Source organism: Equus quagga, chromosome 7, assembly GCF_021613505.1.
Source record: "Equus quagga isolate Etosha38 chromosome 7, UCLA_HA_Equagga_1.0, whole genome shotgun sequence".
In the NCBI taxonomy this organism is placed as follows: Eukaryota; Metazoa; Chordata; class Mammalia; order Perissodactyla; family Equidae; genus Equus; species Equus quagga.
In genome coordinates, this window is record NC_060273.1 from 104,147,133 (window position 1) to 104,171,011 (window position 23,879).

The window sequence follows — 23,879 nt, forward strand, 5'->3', positions numbered from 1 at the left end:
CTGCTTCAAAGCATTGTTTTGAGGATCAAATGTATATATAATGACTAGTATTGAGTAGGCACTGAGTTGATGGTATCTAGTATTATTTACATCTGGTATCTCATTTAATTCTCTCAACAACCTATGAGATAGATACTATTATCCTTATTTTAAAGAAAAGAAAGTGAGGCTCAGTTGTATGGCAATTTAAATTGATGATAAGCTATGTCTATTTCCACATATTGTAATAATGCTTTAGGAGTATTTTCTATATAGATTTGAAGATAATTAAACATATAAAATTAATATGCAGTCATAGACCAGATAATTTACGGTTGCATAAAATGCATTTGGTCCTGAATAGAAATATTTCTACCACAAAAACACACATAGCTATCATATCACACTAAAATTTTTATATTCACCCTTATCAAGCAGGCCATGAAACCCAAAATATACAAAAGAAAATAGTAAATACTCCAAGTCTATGAAAATTTAAATTTATTTAAAGCTAGAGAGATGATAACAAAGTCAAAAGACAAACTGTGAAGAAATATTCGCAGTGCAAATTACAAGCAAAAGGATTCTTAATGAAGAAAAATTCATAGAAACAAGACAACCTAACATGAAAATGAACAAAGAACACAATTGGAAGTTCATCGAGAAAAAACTCAAATATTAATAAGCACATGGAAATATTTATAACCTGACCCACAATATCTGCAGATTAAACAGTAAGTTATTTTTCACCTACTAAAATTGACAAGTATAAAAAAGTGATAACATCCAGTATTTTCAATATTGTAAAAACAATAGAAACATACATATACAATTGGCATAAATTTTTCAGAGGTCAACTTGGAATTGTCTCTCAAACTTCAAATTAGAATATTCTTTAATAGCCGAAAAATCTGTTTTACCAAAAGACTTTACAATGTGCACAAAATTTGTCCACAAAAAGATGTGTGTTGCAATATTGTTTATAAAACAAAAAACTAGAAAATATTTAAATGTCCATCACCAGGGGATTGGCTGAATAAATTTTAATCCATTTAAGAACAAGAATAGCGGGGCTGGCCCAGTGGTGCAGTGGTTAAGTTCACACGTTCCACTTCAGCGGCCTGGGCTTCGCTGGTTTGGATCCCTAGTGCAGACCTATGCACTGCTTGGCAAGCCGTGCTGTGGTAGCCGTCCCACATATAAAGCAGAGGAGATGGGCATGGATGTTAGCTCAGGGCCAGTCTTCCTCAGCAAAATAGGAGGATTGGTGGCAGATATTAGCTTGGGGGTAATCTGCCTCAAAAAAAAGAACTAGACTAGCATATACTCACTAAAAAAATGAGGTACACACATATAAGATTCTTCTACGACATTTTTTTCTAATTAAAAAGGATGATGCAAAAGAATATATATGGTTCCATTTATATTAAAATATATGTGCTATGGACTGAATTGTATTCCCTCAAAATTCATATATTTAAGCCCTAATCCCCAATGTGATGGTGTTTGGAGATGAAGCCTTTATGAGATAATTAGGGGTAGATTACATTAGTGCCCTTGTAAGAAAAGATACCAGAGAGTTTACTCATGCTTTCTCTCTCCAAGCACACAAAGAAGTCATGTGAGTACATAAGAAGGCAGCAGTCCACAAGCCAGTAAGAAAGTCTCACCAGTAACTAACTGGCCGGCACCTTGATCCAAAACTTCTAACCTCCAGAACTGTGAGAAATAAATTATACTGGCTTAATCCACCAGCATATAGTATGCTGTTATGGCAGCCAGAGCAGACTAATACGTATATATTTATGTGTGTGTTTGTACGTGAATGTACAGGAGAACCAGATTACTACAAACTAAGCTTTCATCAACACTCTGAGGGGTGTGGGACTGGAATAGGGGTGATTTAAGGCCAAAAACCCCTTTCATGTTCTACTTTATATTTATCTATATTATTTCAATCTCTTATAATAAGAATGAATTTAACATTTAAATTATTAAATAATAGGTAATAGAGATGAAGAGGCAGAAAAACTATGAAACATAATCAGAAGAACTTGAAATATAGCAATCCAGATTATTCCATCTTTGTTTAGGGTTAAGCAACAAAATAAATCTTGGTAAGTTTCTGAGGGCACTACTATATTACAGCAAACCATAATCAATGATGCTTATAATAATGATCCAGAATTAAAAGGGAAAGGTTAAGTTAAGATCAGTATCTTTCAGAATATACATATATTTATAAGAGGTTTACATCAAATCTAGTAAAATTCATGTTTCTGAATTTGATGGTAATATCATCTTCCATCATCTGGAAAATTCACTTACATGGAATAGTTCATATCCTGACTACCAGAGAAACAAAGCATTACTGTATTAAAATTAGAGGTCATTCTCAAGAAAGCTACATTTTTATTTGTATTTTGATTTAATTGGATTTAAAGACACAAAAGCCTAAAACAATTATTGTGGATAATAAGTTTTCAGTACTCATACAATATTTTTTATATTCTCAAACCATTGGCTATGGGTTAGCCATTATCTAAATCATACAGCCCTCTTACAGAAACTCAACTTTCTAAAAACTTATGTCATAAATTTCCAATACTGTCGTATTAATTGTGACATTTAGGTTAATAAAAAACCAAATGGAATAAGGGTTACAGTCGCCTGAAGTAACTTTTCTGACATCTCTTTTTCTTTATCTATTACTGCAACATAATTGAAGAAATAAACCATTTCTTGAAATCTCTTGTTTAAAATATAATTGCACCAGCATAGCAATTTATGGATGACCAATACCATGACATAAATCTTTATTAGCTTTTCTCAAGATTAAATAGAGGAAGATGGCTCCTAATCAACCAAGCAAAAGTTATAAGCTTCTGTTAAAAATATTCATCTCTTGGGGCTGGCCTGGTGGCGCAGCGCTTAAGTTCGCACATTCCACTTCGGCTGCCTGGGGTTCGCCAGTTCAGATCCTGGATGCTGACATGGTACCGCGTGGCAAGCCATGCTGTGGTAGGCGTCCCACATATAAAGTAGAGGAAGATGGACATGAATGTTAGCTCAGGGCCAGGCTTCCTCAGCAAAAAGAGGAGGATTGGCAGCAGTTAGCTCAGGACTAATCTTCCCCCAAAAAGACAAACAAAAACAATTCATCTCTAATACACAATCTAATCCACCTCCAATCTAACAAATCCAGCTGCCTTCTATGCAACTTCTTTGTTTCCTTTAATCAAACTGTCCTTCTAACATGTCATCTGCCTCCTAATATTTTACATATTTCCAAATCTTTCCAACTCACTCACTCAAAAAGTACTCCTCTAACATAGCCTCACATAATTGTCGTATACGTTCAAAGAAAGACGAAACTTAAGACTAAATGAGAATAAGCCAAAAATGGACCTGATAAAACCAAACTCCTGCTTAAGATGTGAGAGTATTGAACTGTTATTCCATTGATTGACAAGGTTGATTCAGACAGTCTAATAGGTTAAACTGGTGTCATTCCCTACGACAGGAGTCATCAAACATTTTCTGTAAAGGTCTGGAGAGTAAATATTTTAGGCTTTGCCACCAAGAGGCAAAATCAAGGATATTACACAGGTATTAATTTAACAAAAGAGAAAACAAATATTCACAAATATTTTACTGACAAATTCAAAATAGAATAATAATTGGATACCATTTATTGTAACACCAGTCTACAAGAAGGACAGAAATCTTTTGAGGGTGATAACATTTCCCTTTGTTGGGGTTCAAAGTTAGTGTTTATCATCAAAATCAACTATAAATGTTCACTTATTAATGCAGATATATAATGAGATTTTATGTATTTCATCTTTGAAAATATCTTTTCACACAGATGGGTACTGCCAAACACCAATATCAATCCATAAGCTGTGATTTTAATTGAGTATATTTATTGCTTAGCAGGCATTTATAAAATTATATTGCATGCTTTTTAGCAAGTCATTACATTGCACATTCATTAATTCTAATTAAAAATTCGATGGGAAATCCTCGATTGCACAGTTAAATGGATTTTCAAATGTCGAAACATTTGCACTGCAGTCCACAAAATTCACTGCTGGAAATGCAGTTTGAGCTCAGAAAATATATCAGTTACAAATTTGGTGGGAATGGTAATCGTGCTTCATGTTTTAATGTTTGACAGCACACAAAGTAGTCATGTGTCGCAGGGATACATTTGAAGAAATGCATCATTAGATGATTTCATCATTGCGCGAACATCATAGAGTGTACTTACACAACCTACTACACAACCTAGACTAGATGGTACCACTCTGGTGGGACCACTGTCGTATATGCTGATCATCGTTGACCAAAATATCATTATGCAGCAAAAGACTACGTAAAACAGCCTGACATTACCTGGGATTCAAATAATATTAGTTGTCATCTAACTGACTTTACTGCAGTGTAAGTTCTGCACATAAGCACTGTACTACCTTGTAATTTTAGGTTGAATTGATTAGGAAAATTATCAAGTCTTCAGCACAAGCTAATTTCCTAAGCTTCTGGAATTTAGTGCTCAATAACAGTGGTTAAGGGAAATTCTGATTATTTAGAAGAATTTCAATCTTGGCTCTGGGCTCAAAAAAATCACAATAAAACTTTACCACTTCTAAATCATCAACGTCCTACATGATAGGGCAAGTCAGGATATTCAGTTTAAATTTCTGACAAAAATTCATGGAATTGACAATGTTCAAGTCCACAAGAGCAAATGTCACTGTTGACATTATTGATTCAATAAAATATAATTAGATTCACAAAGTCCCTGCTGATGAACAATACAATGAATAACCATAGGATTTAAACACCTAACATTTTCACGAGCTTTGTAAATTTGTTCAGCTAAGCCCCTTTCTGATCCACACATTTTTAACACCATAAGTTGTAACACATCTTAACAGATTCTACTTCAGTTTGTACTGGATTAGCATTTTCTCAACTCCTTTGAAAATATTCTCGTCTGCAGTTGATCCACACAAGCTATTCGTAGAGAGGGATTCTTCACTCATTTCAAACTTGGCTTTGACTCATCAAATAAAAAACAACTGAGCAGTTTTGATCAGACTGTTGACTCATCAAGAGCCAGGGAAAACCACTTTAATTCATTTGTCTTGCTTTTTTAATTAACTAATTATGTAATTCCCAATGTTCTCAACTCTTCAAGCAAATGTTCTCACTGAAAGACTAATAGTTATTAACAAGTTGACTTTCTCTGGACATATTTCTTCAGTTACTGCAGTGAAACACTATTTAATTAATTCACCACTGGTAAACGGCTTTCCTTGCTTGGCTAACAAATGAGCCACCTAGAAACTTATTTTGGTTGCATGCTCATTTTCACATTTTGTTTTTCTGGAAAAAGTCTGCTGTATAGGGTATTCCACTTTAAATTTTCTACTTTTTCTGACTACTGCTCTCCTATGAGTTGGTAATATTGAGTTGAGTGGTTAGTCTGGTAATGTCCACATATACTGCATTATTTTAGCACAGCCATAGTGTCACTGCATAATAAACACAATGCTTTGCCATCTAATTCAATAACAAAATAATCCACACTCCACCGTGTCTTAAAAGTGTGACCTTCAAAATCCATTTTCTCATCTTTTCTTGTTTTGATATGATAGGCATGAACTGATAATAAAAAGTAAATAAAATACTGCAGTACAGTGATATGTGGCACTCAAAATGCTGTTGAATTTTAACTGCGAGACTGTGATCTGCCGTGCGCTAAACAGCTGTGCGAAGTGATGAGAATACCACATATGGTCTCCGTCTATGCCATTGTAGCAGGAAATCACCCATACACAACAGGTAAATGAATGAGTTTGGCTGTGTTCCAATAAAACTTTATTTATGTACTCTGCTGTTTAAATTTCACATAATTTTCATGTGTCGCAAAATGTAATTCTTCTTTTGATTTTTTTCATTTAAAAATGTATACAGCATTCTTAGCTCACAGACTGCACAAAAATAGGTGGCAAGCTGGATTTGGCTCACAGGCTGTAGTTTGCTAACTGATATCCCCCAAAATTCAAGAGAATTACTTCTCCACATAGAGAATTACCATTCTTCAATCAAGAGATCTTATGAACAACATATTGTGAAAGCTAAACATCTTCTGACTTTAAATTTTAACAAATGCCCTGGGAAACATGAGGCCTGAGGTTGGGCTTTAGTTTACAATCGAAGACTATACATTTAACACAATCTTCTGAAATTCAAATATATTTCCTACTACTAGGTAGTAACAAGTTATAATAAAGGAATCTCATTTGGAACTAGAAAATTGAGTCAACAAAAGAACTAAATAGGAGCTTAACTCTTTACCACTTTACTAAAATTAATCAAAATTTCTCTTTTGGCAGATATGTTAATGCTCATATTATTTTGGAATAACTTGCTATCTCTAATTTGTCTAACTTAAATTACTGATGTGCTGATTCATAACTCCATTTACCCTGCTTGTAATAGATAAAAAATGGATGCCTCATCTATCCAAAATGCCAAAACTCATACAACACACACTTAAATATATTCTTCTAATGTTCAAAATTTTATAGATCTTTTTCAAGTTATTTTGATGAACTAAAATTACTGAGTTCCAAATTATTCACTTAAATAGTGGTTAGATGAGAGGAACTATTTGCATAAGAATCTTAGTAAATGGATGATTAAAAATCAATAAAGTATAGTATCTCTTCCAGCATTTGGCAAAGAGAGATGCAAAACAGAGGCAGATGGTGGAGGGGTGTTGAAGGGGAAGGAGAGGGGCTGTAGATAATAGAGACAACCTCAGATTCAAGCCTGAAGGTAATAATATAACCTAAATGCATGTGCGGTGGGAAGTGCACAATCTCAGGTATCCAGAGCTAGAAATTAAGAGAGGCCGAGAAATAGCCCTGTACCACAGCGTGCATGATCTACCACGCAAAAAAATTTCCTGTGAATAGGAAATACTACTACAAATACCTAACTTCAACTCTTCTATATGTATACACCTTTATAAATATAGTTGATAAATAATGAGAGTATGATAAAATGCTTTGTGGCACATATTTAGATGGGTAAACGCAGTAACTTTGTCATTTACTATCAATTTAATATCATTAGATTTCCATCAAGCCTGAAAAAAAGGGCAGGCAGCAACATTGTGTAATCTTGTTTTGGATATAAATACTAGTTGCATAATAATCTCAGAACCTCTTACATTTATTTGAGAAAACTCTACATGATACAATAAACAGAAACCAAGAATATAAATTATTAAATTTATGAGTTAGTTTCTGAGACCTTTATAGTCCTTGGCCTCTATCCAAATAATATCATATATATTAAAATGTGACTTCTCAGGAACCCTCATTCATACGCAGATATTAAAAAGTGACAAAATTTAACCTAATTGTTTGAAATATTTTTTGTATGTGGAATTTAATAATTAAGATGACATAATATTATACCTTGTAACATAATTTTCTTTTCATATTTTGGAACTAACAAAAATTTTTCAGGTCCCAAACATTTCCAAAGAGCCCTGAAAAACCTAAGCATTGTGCTTAGAGTCCTTAATATATAAAATCACCCCAAGAAGTAATAAAAAACAAAAACCAATACATAGAACTTACTATGTGCTAGGGACTATTTTCACTATTTTACATTTATTCATGCATGTAATCTTCACAATAACACTATGAGTTGAGTGCTATTATTATTACCATTTCACATTTAAGGAAAATGAGGCATAAAGGGATTAAATAATCTGTCCCGTTTCACAAAGGTAATAAGCTATACTGACAGGATTCAGAACTGGGCAACCCACCATGTTATGCTTGTACATATGTCTTTGCATACTTGTAGGCTAAAGTTCTAGAAGTAGAACTTCTAAGTCAAAGAGCATGTACAAGTTGAATTTTGATATATATTGCTAAATTATCCTCTAAAAAAGTTATACTAATTTACATTTCTGCCGAGACTTTACATGAGAGCTTATTTCTCCATATACTACACAACACTGAGTCTTATCAAATTATTTAATCCTTGCCAATGTGGTAGGTGAAATAGCTTCTTTTCTAAAAATTTTTATTTCTTTAGTTATCACAGGGTTATTGGCCATTTATATTTATTTTTCCAGGAACTATCTGTTCATCTGTTTCATTCATTTCTACTGGACACAATATTTCAACAAAGTCCACAACAAAATTTCAGGAAAGAAAAGATACTAGTTTAATTTTAAAGGACTAATATTATGGTAAAAAGAAAGATTTTTCCTTTCCATTACATTAAAAATATAAATGCAGGTTTTAATGGAATTACCTTAGATTATCTTAACAGTGAATAACTCACTCTCAGAATAAAATTCTTGAGGAAAGCCTAATCTTAAACTCATATCCAAAATGTAAACACTGTTCAGTGAAATGTAGCTGAAGTTTTGCCTTAGTAAGGTGTAAGCAATTAAATCTTCTATCATATTATCAAAGATTTATTATCCTTAACTTATTACATCTTTGGTCACTGCTTTAACACCATAATTAAGAAATAATGATTTATGAGCATAACTAGTTTTCCTCTCATTATACTCTGAAAAGCAATAAAACAAATTCTTCTTTGGTAACAAAATCTTTTTTATATAAGGTTATAATGGGTGGCTATTTTTAATTTTACCACATTACACTCCAATATTTGTATGCTCAGTCTTTCTTGGTGTTTATTAAAATAAATTGATCAATTTGAGCATAAATTCCTTGAAAGTATTAACCCTTGTAACCTTAAATACACAGTAAATATATTTTGATGAATAAATGGATAAATTATGTAGGAGTAATATAATGATTTAAAAAACAGGAGTAATTTATGTCATATTCTTTCACCAAACAGTACAAGAATTAAGAAACAGAATTTGTCACTGCACAAGAATTGAGAAACTCCACCATCCATTTTGTGCCACGCATGCAATTGTTCAATTGTCTACAGCAGAGTCTCTAAATCTTGGAATTATTGACATTTTGCCAGATAATCTTTGTTGTAGGAGGCTGTCCTGTACACCATAGGATGTTTAGCAGCATCCATGGCCTCTACCCACTAGAGACAAGTAACATCTTCCCACCTGATAAACAAAAATATCTCCAGATATTGTCAAATGTCCCCTGGAGACAAAAATTTCCCAGGGTGAGAACCACTGGTTTAGAGATAGCTGACAATGTAAAAATACTATATCTGAAGCCAACGCGAGATGACTGTGAAGAGCTTCAAAACTTGGGGAACAGCTTCAAGAATCACAAGATGGCTGCTAGGAAAAACCCACTAATGCTGGGGACTCCCATGCCTCCATTCCTCTCATCAACAATCAATCCACCATAATAATTAAGCCTTCATCTTATACAGGTGATTCGACAAGCATTTGTTAATTTCCTCAATCCCATTTAGCCAACTTTAAAAGATATTAAACCCATTTCCAAGAGCTAGTCCCAGGACCCTACTACTCAGTTAACTATCTGTAACACTACACCATTACTGAACAATAGAAAGGATACTGTTTAACTACATTAGATGGGGACTTTTGGCTGAGTCTTTTGAAGTAAACTTCCAACAGGTCAGATAATATAACATGTACAATATTGAAAAGAAAATGAGTGCATAATCATTTCTAGCTGCAGTTCTAACATAAAGACAAGTACATACAATGCTTATTAATAAACATGTTTGCCTATGTTGTTGCTGAAAAAAAATCAAGAGATAAGTTAAATATTTAAAAGTAGAATACCTTAATTATGTTTTCTAAATTTAAAAATGTACTACTAGTAGCCTTTAATATTTGAAAAGGACTAAAAAAATTAAGATTTCTCAAAACTTCTTTAAAATTCTGTGCAACAGTAACAACAAAGTGCACAAGGAATTGATTTAATAGCCTATAATAGAAGACATTCCTGCTCAAAGAGAAAAGAACTCAATTAAAAGTCAAATTTTTGTACTAAAAGCTCCTGACATCTATGAGTCTCCTCTTATCTCTAACACTCACTGTCTTCATTTCCAAAATGGTTCTCCAACAAGTTTTCAGGATGAAATGGGATAAAAATAAATACATAAGTTTTGAAAAGAATAAAGCATTATTCCAACATAAGATATTAGCAATAACTGGGCAAATGAATACAACATCACACAAACTTTGACTATCAGAATTACCAAAATTAGTAATAATGAGTAAAGTTAACATATTTCTTAAAACATTTCATTCTGACCAAACAACAATCAGTTCATTTCTAATTTACTTTTCATTACTTGCAAAAATAAAAATCAGAATTTTAAATCTGATAAAGTACAATTATAAATAATAACAAATATTTAAACCTTCCAGATTTTCTAAATACTTACATTACTTGCAAACTTTCTGCCGTTAAATTATTCCACATAATCTCATTTGCCTGAAGATTTTCATTTTCTTCTAGTAAGGAAATATCAAACTCAATTTCTTGCTCTTTAGCAGCCGTTGTTCTAGTAAAGCATGCCAAATAATTTTGATCAAAATAAACATACTATCATAATATATCTTAGCATGTACCAAAGGCAGACTATTTGTTCTTATCCAAAATTATGTCAACAAAGTAAACACAAATAGAATAAATTAAATTAAACCACAGGCATCAGTGCTCTAGTCATGTAATTTCAGTCTTAGTTTTCTCATTTTTAGAATGCAGATATTAACTTGTTTTATTCCTGTGACAATAGCAATGAGTATAAAATAAGATGATGCACACATGGAAAAATAATTGGTGCATCATAAAGTTTAATACACATAAAAGTCATAGTCTTACTATTATATAAATGTTAAAAAGAAAATATAAGTTTATGAATTAAATATGGCTTTAAGAAATGATGTAGTTACAACTGAAAAATTTTTAAAGATCATTATATAAATTAAATAGTTATCATTATTGAGAAAGGACTTTGAAAATAGACAAGCTAACCTGAAATATCTGTTGTCCTAACAAGTTCTTACTATTTCTCTTAATTTGGTTAAATATTATATGATAGAAGAAAAAAATAATGATATCCAAAATACTGAAAGAGGAATGAAAATATCATACATACCTGTGAACATCTATGAAATTATTGTATTCTGTGCTAGGATCTATCTGTTCAACCGACATTTGAATCTCTTTATGGACATTCACTATTTCCTCTGTAACAAGACTGGTTATCTGGCTGTATTCATCAAATATACTTTTTCTGAAAACAAAAATAAAATTTTACAACATTTCAAAGTTTATCAAGGGAAACAAAGGCCCAAAAAGGATTCAGAACAATAAACATAATACATGTAACATTAATATTTACAGATGGTAGTTCCATGCATCACCTTATTTTATACACCTGGATAGTAAAGTTAAGAGATTATACAAACGTACAGATTAACAACATGCATTTGATATAACATAATAACTGCAAATGATCTAGAATAAGACATTACCTTTTCCAACAGGTATTTGACATGTTCAAAATGTAAAGTCAGTGTTGTGATGATCACTTTCTATTTCTAAACATTATCATAGAAATATTGGATTCCATAACATGGAACTGTGCATCAACTCCTGTCTCTTTAACATTTCTTTCCAGTGTCTGCCACTTCTTCACATGCCCTACCTCTTGGTCCTTCTTTTGCTCCTGGGCCTCCGCTCTTTTTGGCATACATAATTAGGGAGTTCAACGAGTTCTATATCTTCAATGATATCTATATCTCTCCTCCCGACCTTCAGTTAGTAGCAAAAAAGTCATAAAATTTATTAGCCTTACTTAATAAATGCAAAAGGAAAAACTCTTGTGTTGCAAAGACCCAATCACTAACTTAAGAACGCTATGCTATAAAAATATACTATTAGTTATTAGTGGCCTCAACAAGAAGTATGGACAGACAAGCTCATCCTGCATATGTCCAAATAAATATAAGGCATTGTTTGTTTCTCTTTTCTGAGACCATCACTTATAAAAAAGTAATCTTTACAAAATTTCTCTTATTATAAAGTATTCTCTCAATTATGTTATTTTAAATAGCAATATACTATTTGGGTAAAAAAAAAATTAGATTTAAACTGCTTCAAGAAATGCCAGTTTGGAATGATTACAGAAATCACCTGACAGACACAATTTAAAGAAAAGGGGGAGGCAGAGAAATTTAATAGAAATTCAGGAAATATCACTGAGGTTACAACCTCATAACTGAAAGTACTGAATGGTACAAATATAAATGAGGCTATCTAGACAACTCTTATAAAGCAATACAGTAAGTGGTTAAGATGTGCAAATCACTAATATTCACCTTTAAGATAAATGGGGGGAAGACAGGAAGAAGTCTCCTAACGTTATATGAATGAGTACTTAAGACATCAGACTCAATTTCAGTGATATCATCATGCTTGGATTTTTTAAATGTCAGATTGAAAATAATTTATCAGAAGGTAAACATAATAAGCTGTGGTAAACTATTGTATGTCTCAAAAAGATGGTCTAGTGACAATGCAGATACTATAATTGAAGACTGATAAAAAAATATTGATTCTTGAAATGAGAGTAGGAAAGGAAATATTTCTGAATCAACAATATGTAAAGTAGACATAACTAAATTTATGAATATTTTAAGTAGAAATTTCACTATTTTATCAACATTCTTAAAACTTTATCTATTCAAGTTGACTAAAAACACTTTATCTTCTTATTGGTAAAATGGAGGATGATCTAAATCAGCTAATAAGGGAAATGAAGTCTACCACAGAACGGTTTTTTTCTGTTGTCTTGAATCGATGTGTATAGTAAATGTGTGTGCACTGGACTTACAGACCAGAGCATATTGATAGCTCCTTGAAGGCAGAAATTGTGGCTTACTCATCTCTATATCCCCAAGACCCAGGCAATAAACATTTGCTGATTTTGATCTCATACAACAAGATGACAAATAAACCTTCAAAAAATTCTTTCCTTCGAGCTTCTCAGTTGCTCAAGACTTAAACACTCAACTATTTGGAGACAGATATCCACTTCTTAACACTTGTCAACTAATGATTTTTTTTCATTTAAATTTCCAGCTAACTGGAGCAAAACAGAAACATAAAAGAAGATGGGCAATTCTTGGGGCTACCTAGAAAGTTGAGGAGATGAGCATAAACTGAAGGAACCCCAAAAGTAAAAACTCAAGACTAAGGTAAAACAGGTCTGAAATATCCATTGGACTGGCTCAATAAGGAAGCTTACAAAACATAGACAACTTTTATAAAAAACTTTACTACGAGAGAAAATAACATCAAAATCATTTTGTGTAAAATAAGAAATGTATCTTACAGTGCTTTTATCATTTCTTCTTGCATTTTTTGTAAGGAGTCCAGAAGCAAAGGAAGTGTGGTGTCATAATATTGATTCTGATGAAGCTGTGCCCCTTTCAATGCCAATACATACTGATTATGTAACATATGAAGTTTCATCGTGGCTTTGTCGTAACGTTCCTTGGCCTTTTCTGTTTCTCTCCCTGAAGAAGTTGTTGAAGAAATTTAGCAGAGATAAAAAAAAAAGTTTTATCTTTATTGCATGCAAACTGGGTTACTACTATTTTGTTATTTCACATATTTTATGAATAACCAAAATTTACTGAACACATACTATGTGCTCAGCTCTATGCAAAGTACTATTTATTTGCTAGAACTTTGTACAGAGACTACACTGAAGGAAGCATGCACTGCAGTAAATGTTTGGTGAGTAAAGGCTGATGTACAACTGTTTGTAAAATTGTACAGATTAATATGAGCATTATCATCTTCAAGGAGCTTACACCAAATTGGAACAACAATGCACATGAATTGTATAACCAAGACAACAAGAAAGTTTGAAGTAATGTTAAGTTTTGATGTCTATGTTTGAGATATCAATCAGGACAAGGGAAGTCAGAGGAAACTGTAAAGAAAACAAACCTTAAAAGATGAGGCAAGTCTGGAAAGGTATAAGAAAGACAGAATAGACAATAATTCCTCCCTCTTGTCTTCTTTTTCTCCTTTCTTCCTTCCTGTCATTCAATGAATGTGATTAACTGATCACCACCAGGAACTGTGCTAAACATTGAGAATTCAGTATTTGGCAAAACAGAGTCCTTGACATAGAGCCCATGGTCTGGTGATTTTGAATACTGAGTGAAAACATGGAGAGAATAAGCAATGTTGTATATGCAAGCAAAGAAACAAGCTAAAGAGAGCAAGTTTTGAAGTAAAGGAAATATGTCTGTGTAGGTAGGGCAATTTTAGGTTGTGAATAACTTGGAAATCAAGCAGAGAAAATAAGACAATGTGGGGGAAGTCTTGCAGAAAATGATAATATTATGAACTAAAACTACTTCTGGTTCCTTTACTACAATCATTCAGAAAATATTTACAGATTGACAATATAAATTAATGACTATATAAATAAATGAAAATTTTAAGGAGATCTTCAATTTTTGATGCAAACTGAACAAATATTTCTTGTCAATTATTTAGACTTAGGAATAAACTTTTCAAAATATTACTAATTTTGCCCTCTTTCCAAGGAGAGTCCGGCAAATGAATCTTCTCCCCAAAATAAATCTTCTGTTGAGAATTTTTGACTCCAGAGGCTCTCCTCTGCTGCCACTCTGTTTAGGCTCAACACCCAACTGAGTATTCCCTATAGACAATAGTCAGAAAAGCACTCTCTATTGGAGAATGTCTCTAGCCCACAGCCAAAAGAAGAGAAAAACTCAGGGTTTTTGCAGAGAGGAGACCTCAGACCTCCCCAGATCATGCCAGGGTAGAGCAACAGAATGAGAAGAACAGCTCCCTTGCCTTTCTCTTTACTTCTCTAATTCTGACGCACAGGAACCACATCCAGCTAATGAAAAAGGAAACAAACCTTTCCAGCTGACTGGTATGTCTCTACTGTAACCAACAAATTCTAGTGTTTCCCAGTATTAGAACTACCAGTGACTTCTCCTAGGGACGTGCACATAATTATTTTACAGAGCGTAATTCTCTACCCATAGTCCATTAGTCGGTTCCTGCACATGGGGATGCTAATAATTGTCCAAGTTAGTTGCAAAATGTTGCCCTATATAGCCTATTTCACTTTATAACATAAAGAACTTCTCGATGAGAAAATAATTTAATCACCAGAGTATCTTTTCTAACCCCTCTCACTGCTGGCTGGAAAGAGATTCTAACACTAGAGTGGGAAGATAGAAGCAAATATATTAATTCAGTTCTGTAGCGAAAGGAACAGAAAAAAATATTAGCCACTAAAGAAGTGGGTTTTCTCATTTTTTGACTACAACACACAGGATAATATATTTATGTCACGAACCAGTAAATAATCATACAAATTTTAAAATGTATAACTGAAATAATAAATTCACAAAATAATCCTTCCCCTTACTATGAAGGATGCCCTGCAATTTTTTTTTAATTCTACTGTTTGAATTTTGAATTTTTTAAGATATTCATTCATTCAGAAAGCAATACATTTTTTTTGCCTAAGTTATATAAATCCCTAGAGAAGTTTTAACTCGCTCTGTATGGCACTAGGGATAATTTACTTTTTTTAACTTAGCAATTAATAAATCTCTTCAATAATACTAATCACGAATGATTTTTAACATTCTCAGGAACACATTCTCTTACATGTTCAGTTACTATAACAAGTTTTTTTCATAAAATACTATATTTATTTACCCACAAACATTGCTAGGTAACATTCTTCTTACAGAAATACATTTACAAGAAAATCCCCAAGAGTCAATCCAATTGATATATCTACGGCCAGCCCCGCAGCTGTCCTCTAAAATGGCAAGCCCTTTTTCTCCCTACCCTACACAAGTCAGGAGAAGACTCCTATATGAAGCTGACACTCAAGCTCCAAAACACATACCCAACCAAATAGGAACCAATCTTTTGTCAGGGAGCTAAATCACATTAATGCCTGAATGAGACTGCAAGTCCATGAACATCCGCTGCAGAAGCTGCCGGAGCAGCCCTTTCTAAGGCCTTTTTCTTTGGGGTTTTTTGTTTTAATTTACCAATTTAACCTAGTTTAACTTTCTGTTACTTGAAATTCAACAAATTCTAACAATAGACAGTTTAAAAAGTCAGGGACAATTATGCAGATAAATTAATTCCAAGTAATAAAGTTTTCTAGAGTCCACATGTTCATAATAAGAAAATAAGACAAGTAGTTACCAGAAAAGAATATTTAAGTACTTTGTTCTAATTTGTTCATTTTTATTTTAAGTTCAAAAAGTATAACTAGTGAATTCAATGAATTCCATATTTTATGTCACTTTTTACAAAATATTTTTATATGAATACTTTTTATATGAATTCTATTATTCCTAATTAATCACTTGGATTTTTTTAGTATAACTTCAGGAGTCAAGCTCTCCATACAAACATTTTCATAGAGACAGTTAAACCATTTAAACCACCCATCTGTCCCCCTATTTGCACAGATTTTTAAACTGCATGCTACCCATCTGTCTTTCTTGCTGGTGCAGAATGATTCACTGAATATGCAACACTCAGCTCACGAAGATTTTATAATCCAAAATAACATTAGAAAAGTTAAGAATTTCCCAGATACTTTTTTTCTTTATCAGATATGGTATATGACAAACAACCTGAAGAAGACTATTATAGCCAAAATCTAATTATCAACAACTTAGTGGTCATTAACACAATTGAGAAGAAAATTAAATGCCTTTGAAAACATCCAAGGCAGAACCCATTACCTTAAAATACTACTACTAACAAATTCTTTAAAAACTGCTTTGGGTTTAAAACTGAATTTGAGGGTATGTTTTAGTAGGGTTTATTGGTTTGTTTGGTTTTTGTACTCTACTGCTCGCATACACTTGTACACTTGGTTATAAGCTGTACTTGTACATGCACATAATTGATCGATTGATCAATTTTTCTATCTATATCTCCCTCCCCCCGCCTCCCTTGTAGGTATGGACAAAAAGTTTCAAAAACATGCTCACTTTCCATGATTTGAAAAGCGATTCCATTGTACTCTTCCTGATTTGTTTTAAAATAAATATTAAGAGTGCCACAGTAGTAAAAACCAAAGTTACAAATAAAATTTTTAAAATTCCATTCACTTTACAAAATATATTGCAAAAAAATCTATCTAACGTGATTCTTGCCACATAGCTTTTTGATTCAGAATATCTAGATCACTATTATACTTTCTTAACTTTTAAATAACCACATTTGAGCTTAAAATTAATGTGAAGTACACAGAGTGAATAAAATCTAGTGACAGACACAGAATTATACCCCTACTGCTGTACGCTTTTTTTTAAATGATGAGAGGCATTGACACAGGGCAAGGAGTTGTTCTACATGTCAATTAACAGGGAGGAAAACATCCAATTTTCCCTTGGCATAATGAAATTCACAAAGAGATTGAATTATAATTCTTTTGTCACCACTTGTTGACAAATCTGTTTAATGTTTCTAATAACAGAGTGTGTATACAACATGTTATGCCATAAACAATATCATGAAGCTAGCAAAACTCAATTATGTAAGTTTGACATTTACAAAAGACAGGCTAGACTACTTATTAAGCTAGTCTAGAAAGTCAAGTATTGTTTATTATAAACTTCTGAGGTGCTTATCATTTGTTAAATATTATAGTGGAAAGTCTCCTGATAATAAATAAGAAGTGATTATTTCCCAAAAGTAAAGTGCCTGCAAGTATACTATGCTTTGATTCAAATACGTAAACATTCTACTATCTTACTTTTTTCCTTTCTTTCAAAGCATTCTTCCTGACCTATACAATTTTTACTTATTACTCTAAGTAAGAAGAAAATAATGGGAATTCATCTTAATTTATGAGTTATGTAGGCCAAATGTCCACATATGTTTTTTCACATGGAAGTTAAAATTCAAGTATAATATGTGGGAACAGTGACTGAGCCACCTATATTACTCAGTGCTGTTCTGACAATAACAAAGTTAAGAAGTCAATTTTCATCTGGGCTTCTTTGATTAGCTGTGCAACCCAAGCAAGTCATTTAATCTAAATTTTAGCTTTTAATTTTTAATCCCAGGAGTTAAATTATCTACCTTTCTCAATTCATTGGGTTGTGATGGAAATCAAATGGCATTAAATTGTCAAAATCACAGTTAACAGCAAAGGCTAAAGAAGACAGAATTTGGAGAGCTGAAACAAACCTTTCTGATTATATGTTCCTATAAAGCATTAAAAAATACAATAGGTGCATCCATACTGTGCTACTTTTAATAAATTTCCAAGTATAAGAAAATTTGACATATCTATCAAGAAATACTTATTGAACATGCATTATAGGTTTTAAACTGTTCGAAGAACTAAAACAGTCATATTTTATTTAAAAATTCAACATAAAATACCTTTAGAGGGCAAGCTCTCTAACTCTATGCAATATCATTTTCTTGCATATAGTGATTACTAGATTCAATTGACCCACAGTATTTTAATAACCGATAAATGGAATAATATACCATGTTCAAATTTATAGTCTATGGTGTAACAAAGATGCGAATGGGGGATTCTGGGTAGCTGGGTTGGGGCACATATCTGAATTCTCAATCTCCCACATATCATCTAAAAATATAATAAAGAACAAAAAGAAAAACAAATAAAACCCACACCGTCAGCATAACAGACAGAGAACATCTAAATTTTAAATAGTCTACGAGCATAAAAATAAACACCAAATCTTAGCAAATGATCTCTCAGCCTCCCATAAAGCCTTCATGGACACCAAGAGCTGTTCTGAAAAAAAGAAAAATGCACTAAGGAGAGAAGAAAAAAGCTAGCAAGCAATATGCTTAAGACTGATCTAAGACTACCATCAGAAACAGAAGGTCCACTCCACATGTGAAAATACTGAAAAAGTGTACTGGTAGATCACAGAACTGACTACAAGAAAGGGACTTGAGAGTGCACATGGAAAGCAAGGGGAGCAGTCTTAAAAGGTAACACTCCAGAGGGCGAAATGGTTAAAATGAAGGAATTTTGGAAGCTGAAAGGAAAAAAGAAGAGAGGAAAACTTAAAATCCTGCGGAAAATAAAAATAAATAAATAAAAGGACACATAAATCTTTGTTAAGAACCTGAAGTGTATGAGATTTTACCCTACTTGCAAGCTAACAAACTAGCCTGCCTCAATTTCATGAATGCAGTCAGAAGACAAAAGACTCCCAGGACAGAGACAAAGGACAGTTATTTCTCACAGCAATACCAGTAGATAAGAGTATCATCATTTGTGAACAGAAACAAAAACAAGAAAAAACCCACCATGAAGAAAGTCAACTGACAACCGACAAACTAGTAGAAAATACGTGCACCGTGCATAACAAGTTATGGGATATTCATTGCAATATATTAAAAAATTCTTTAAAATTTTAAGGAAAAAAAGATCAAAAACACAAAGAAAAATGGGCAAAAGATAACTGACAAAAAAATACTTTAAAATGTACCTCAACCATATAAAAAGAAGGTCAACCTCACTCCCTCACTCATAATGAAATGCAAACTAAAATTACAAGATGCTGTTTCTTACCTACAAAATTGACAAATATTCTGTTTTGGCATAGGTGTGGAGAAACAGATACTCTTATACATTTCTGCTGGGAATACAAATTGGTAGAATCCTTACAGAAGGAAATTTGGCAATATCTAACAAAACTCATACACATTTATCTTTTAACCCCGTAATCACACTTCTAGGAATTTATGCTTAAGATATTCCTCTAACAATATAAAAAGAAACCACATGCAAAAGGTTATTCATGGTAGTAGTGTATATAATTGGAAAAATTAGAAATAAACTACATGTGCATTACTAGGAAAGTGCTTGAATAAACTTATAATAAAGTACTATGCAGCAGTTAGAAAGAATGTGAAAGATGGGGCTGGCCCAGTGGTGTACTGGTTAAGTTCCTGCATTCCATTTCAGCAGCCTGGGGTTTGCTGGTTCAGATCCCAGGTGCAGACCTACCCACCACTTATCAAGTCATGGTGTAGCAGATGTCCCACATATAAAATAGAGGAAGATGGGCACAGATGTTAGCTCAGGGCCAGTCTTCCTCAGCAAAAAGAGGAGGATTGGCAGCAGATGTTAGCTCAGGGCTAATCTTCCTCAGAAAAAAAAAAAAACAGAAACACACATAAAACAAGGTGATGTATCGATCAATGTTAAAAATGTTGTGACCTTGCTTACAAGGACCTAGTCCCTTATGTTATGACCACTAGGGGCAATGCTAATTTAGTGTTCACAATGATTTTATATAACATTATTACCGTAAATAACAAGAATCAATTGTATATTCAGAATTTGACTGCTTCTCATCACCTCTGTTGCTACCACCCAGGTGCAAGCCACTAAGAGCCCTTGCCTGGATTACTCCAATAGCCTGGAAGTTGGCCTCCTCACTTCCATCTTTCCCCCACTCCTCAGACTATTCTCAACAAAGCTACCAGAATTATCCTGTTAAAATGTTAGTTCATGTCATTCCTCTACTCAAAACCTCCAATGCTTTCCCATCTGACTCAGAGTAAAAGCCAAAATGTTTTAAAAGAATACCAAGATCCTGCATAATCTGTGCCTCCCTTACCACTCACCATCATTCTTCCTCTCTGATCTCATTTCATACCTTCACACCTTTCCTTTATTAATCCCTCAGCTCCAGCCACACAGGTGTCTGTACTACTCCTCACATACGTCAGACATGATCCCATCTCAATGACTTTGTTTTGGTTTTTTTCTCTCTATAGATTACTCTTTGCCCCAGATAATAACATGGTTCACTCCTTTATTTAAATGTCTCTTTCTCCATGAAACCTAACCTGATCATCCTCCCATATCTACCTACCATATTTTCTCCATCATACTTATCACCATCTAACATACTACATGGCCTGAGCATGGAGCCATCAAAGGAGGAAGGGCCACACAGACAGCCAGAGCCAAAGCACCCCACCCTATTTCTGGTTTTCCTGTGCTGTAAACAACAAATTTATTCTTTAAGATAAGAAGAATAATAGTAATAACATACTATATGTTTCACTTATTTATTAATTAGCTATCTTCTGCTCTAAAATGTAAGGCTAAGGGAGGCAGGGATTTTTATGCATTCTGTTATCTACACTATCCCTAATGCAAATAACATTGCTGGGCACATAACAAGAAAATGCATGAATTGATATAGTTCTTATTTCAAAGAAATAAATTTAAACTTAAAATTTTTAAAAAATTAAAAGTTACAGAAAGATTACAATTTTACCTTCTGCATCTGTTTATATCATCTTTCTAGTAATCAAGTCCAAAACTAATATTGTTAAGGAGCTCACCTATAAAATATAGAGGAAACTCAGCAATGGATATAACTTCTCTTAATCACTTTGTATATGAAACCTAGCTTTGTTTATTTAATAAAACTAAGCAAAGTGGGAACAAATCAAATTATTGTGTTTTCATTTTATTTTTAGGAAGTTATCTGTAGAATATAAATGAATCATGTAGTATATTCCACCCCTCATAATTTTTTTCTTTTTTAAAGATTGGCACCTGTGGGCCAGCCCCGTGGCTGAGTGGTTAATTTAGCGCACTCCGCTGCAGGCGGCCCAGGGTTTCGTCGGTTTGAATCCTGGGCACAGACATGGCACTGCTCATCGAGCCAGGCTGAGGCAGCATCCCACATACCACAACTAGAAGGACCCACAACTAAGAATATACAACTATGTGCCTGGGGGCTTTGGAGAGAAAAAGGAAAAAACTAAAATAAAATCTTTAAAAGAAAAAAAAAAAGATTGGCACTTGCACTAACATCTGCTGCCATTATTTTTTCTTCTTTTTCTCCCTAAAACTCCTGGGGTACAAAGTTGTATATTCTAGTTGTGAGTGCCTCTGGTTGTGCTATATGGGACTCTGCCTCAACATGACCTGATGAGCAGTGCCATGTCCACACCCAGGATCTGAACCAGGGAAACTCCGGGCCACCGAAGCAGAGCGTGGAAATTTAACCACTCAGCCAGCGGGCTGGCCCCTCCTCAGAATATTTTAGCATGTAATGAGAATATTATAACTGCCACTCCAATTTCTGCAGCTTTAACCCAATGCAAACTAGATTAATAACTAAGAGTGCCATTACTCTTTATGATCTTATAAAGTTCTTATCGTATTAAGCTCCATACAGAAAAGCATTCATCCCATAAGTTAGCTGCTGATGCATCATGTACTAATAAGTAACTTCAAAAAGAGAGAAAACGTCTCACTTTCAGGTCACTTCAATAGTGATGATTGACAAACATAGCCTGAACTCTACTTTGGTCTTTAGCAAATTCTGTATCCAAAATGCATTTTTTTCATATGTTGAACTGGGAGGTAAATTTGAATTTCAGAATATTTTTCTAGAGGACATCCATACATCATCCACAGATGACTCTGATTTTTAAAAACCTCCAAGATTTAGACATTATCAAATAAGAAGGCCAGTTGCCATTCTTGGTGGCTTTAAATGAGGAAATGAACTAAAGAGCCGTTAAAAAGTTTTATTCATTTTTTTAAATTTGGATTTATTTAAACACAAATTTAACCATCTGTCTCAAGTCTGGACTCATTTCACGCTGGTTATCATAATTAAAGTACTCTAAAGAGACAACTTAATGGATCTAATCAATTTTAATTGGCATAAAATATCACAGAACTATTCATAATGCATGTAGAGGCAATTTGAGAAAATCTACTTCCCAATTATAGAAAAATTTACTTTTGAATGAGACTTGTAGCTAATTCCCCACAGTTCCAGCAGTAGGCACCCTCTTACTCTGTTTGCTTAGGGTAAATGAGGGCTTGTAAATAATCAGGGAGTTACCAATCCCTTAGCACTCTTTTTTGTTTCTCACAAAGAAAGAAGAATTTGTTTCCCTACTCTTGTTATAAAGTAGGTGAAGAGAGCTCCTTTCAAACTTTTCTAGACTGACTGGTATGGGCATGTGTAATGTGGAGTAGCTCATCATCTTGTCTTGTTTCTTCCTCCTGAATATCATGTGTGATAAAGCAGAAGCAGTTAGACTTCTACCCATGTAAAAGAAGGCCCCACAAATGCTTTTGTGAGTATTTTGAGGTTTGGTAAATATAAAACTTTAAAGTAATTCTAGACATCAGAATACATAACTATGAGGCAGTTGTTTTGAACATCTTTTCTGATACTTCAGTATATCTTCAAGTAAACTATAAAACTTCAAAGCAAAATCATATTTAAATTCACTTAATTCAATACTATATGCTTCAATATGGTATTGCTTACATTTATAAAATTACCACACACTTACTCTTAAAAAATATTTTTCAACTTTGCAAAAAAAGTACCACATGGCATAAGAACAAAGGGCTTGTGTGTAGATATATAGGTAAAGACGATATATATTTTCTACAACATAAAAGTGGGGGGTTACCATGAGACAAAAAATATCTGGGAATGAATAAACTCATACAACTCTCAGAACAAATGAGAAAGGAAGATGAAGTCCACTAAGACTCTAAAACTTAAGTTAATGTGTCAAATAGGTCCATGGAAGATTTAAGAAAAGTTTCAAATCATAATAATTCAGGCAAAATCTATAATGCCTGAGATGAAAAATGCAATGCATGGATTAAAGGCAGATCAGACACTGTAAAAGATAAGATCAGTAAACTTGTAGACATAGCCATAGAAACTAACCAAAATGAAACAGAAAGATAAAAAGACAAGTGAAAGGAATGAGCAGAGCATCAGTAGGCTATGAGACAACTACAAGCTGCCTAATAAACATGTAATTGGAGTCTCC

The 23,879-nt window shown here is 33.3% G+C and overlaps 1 protein-coding gene across 2 annotated transcripts in view; it reads right to left on the minus strand.

Annotated features, from left to right (window-relative positions):
* Nucleotides 1-23,879, minus strand: part of FER (FER tyrosine kinase) — a 442,177-nt gene that overhangs the window by 332,102 nt on the left and 86,196 nt on the right. For both annotated transcript variants that reach the window (XM_046666723.1, XM_046666724.1), the window contains 3 exons: nucleotides 13,345-13,528; nucleotides 11,104-11,241; nucleotides 10,387-10,506 (listed from right to left, as the gene is read on the minus strand). In XM_046666723.1, coding sequence (XP_046522679.1) covers nucleotides 10,387-10,506; nucleotides 11,104-11,241; nucleotides 13,345-13,528 — 442 coding nt within the window. The remainder of the gene's footprint in view (nucleotides 1-10,386; nucleotides 10,507-11,103; nucleotides 11,242-13,344; nucleotides 13,529-23,879) is intronic.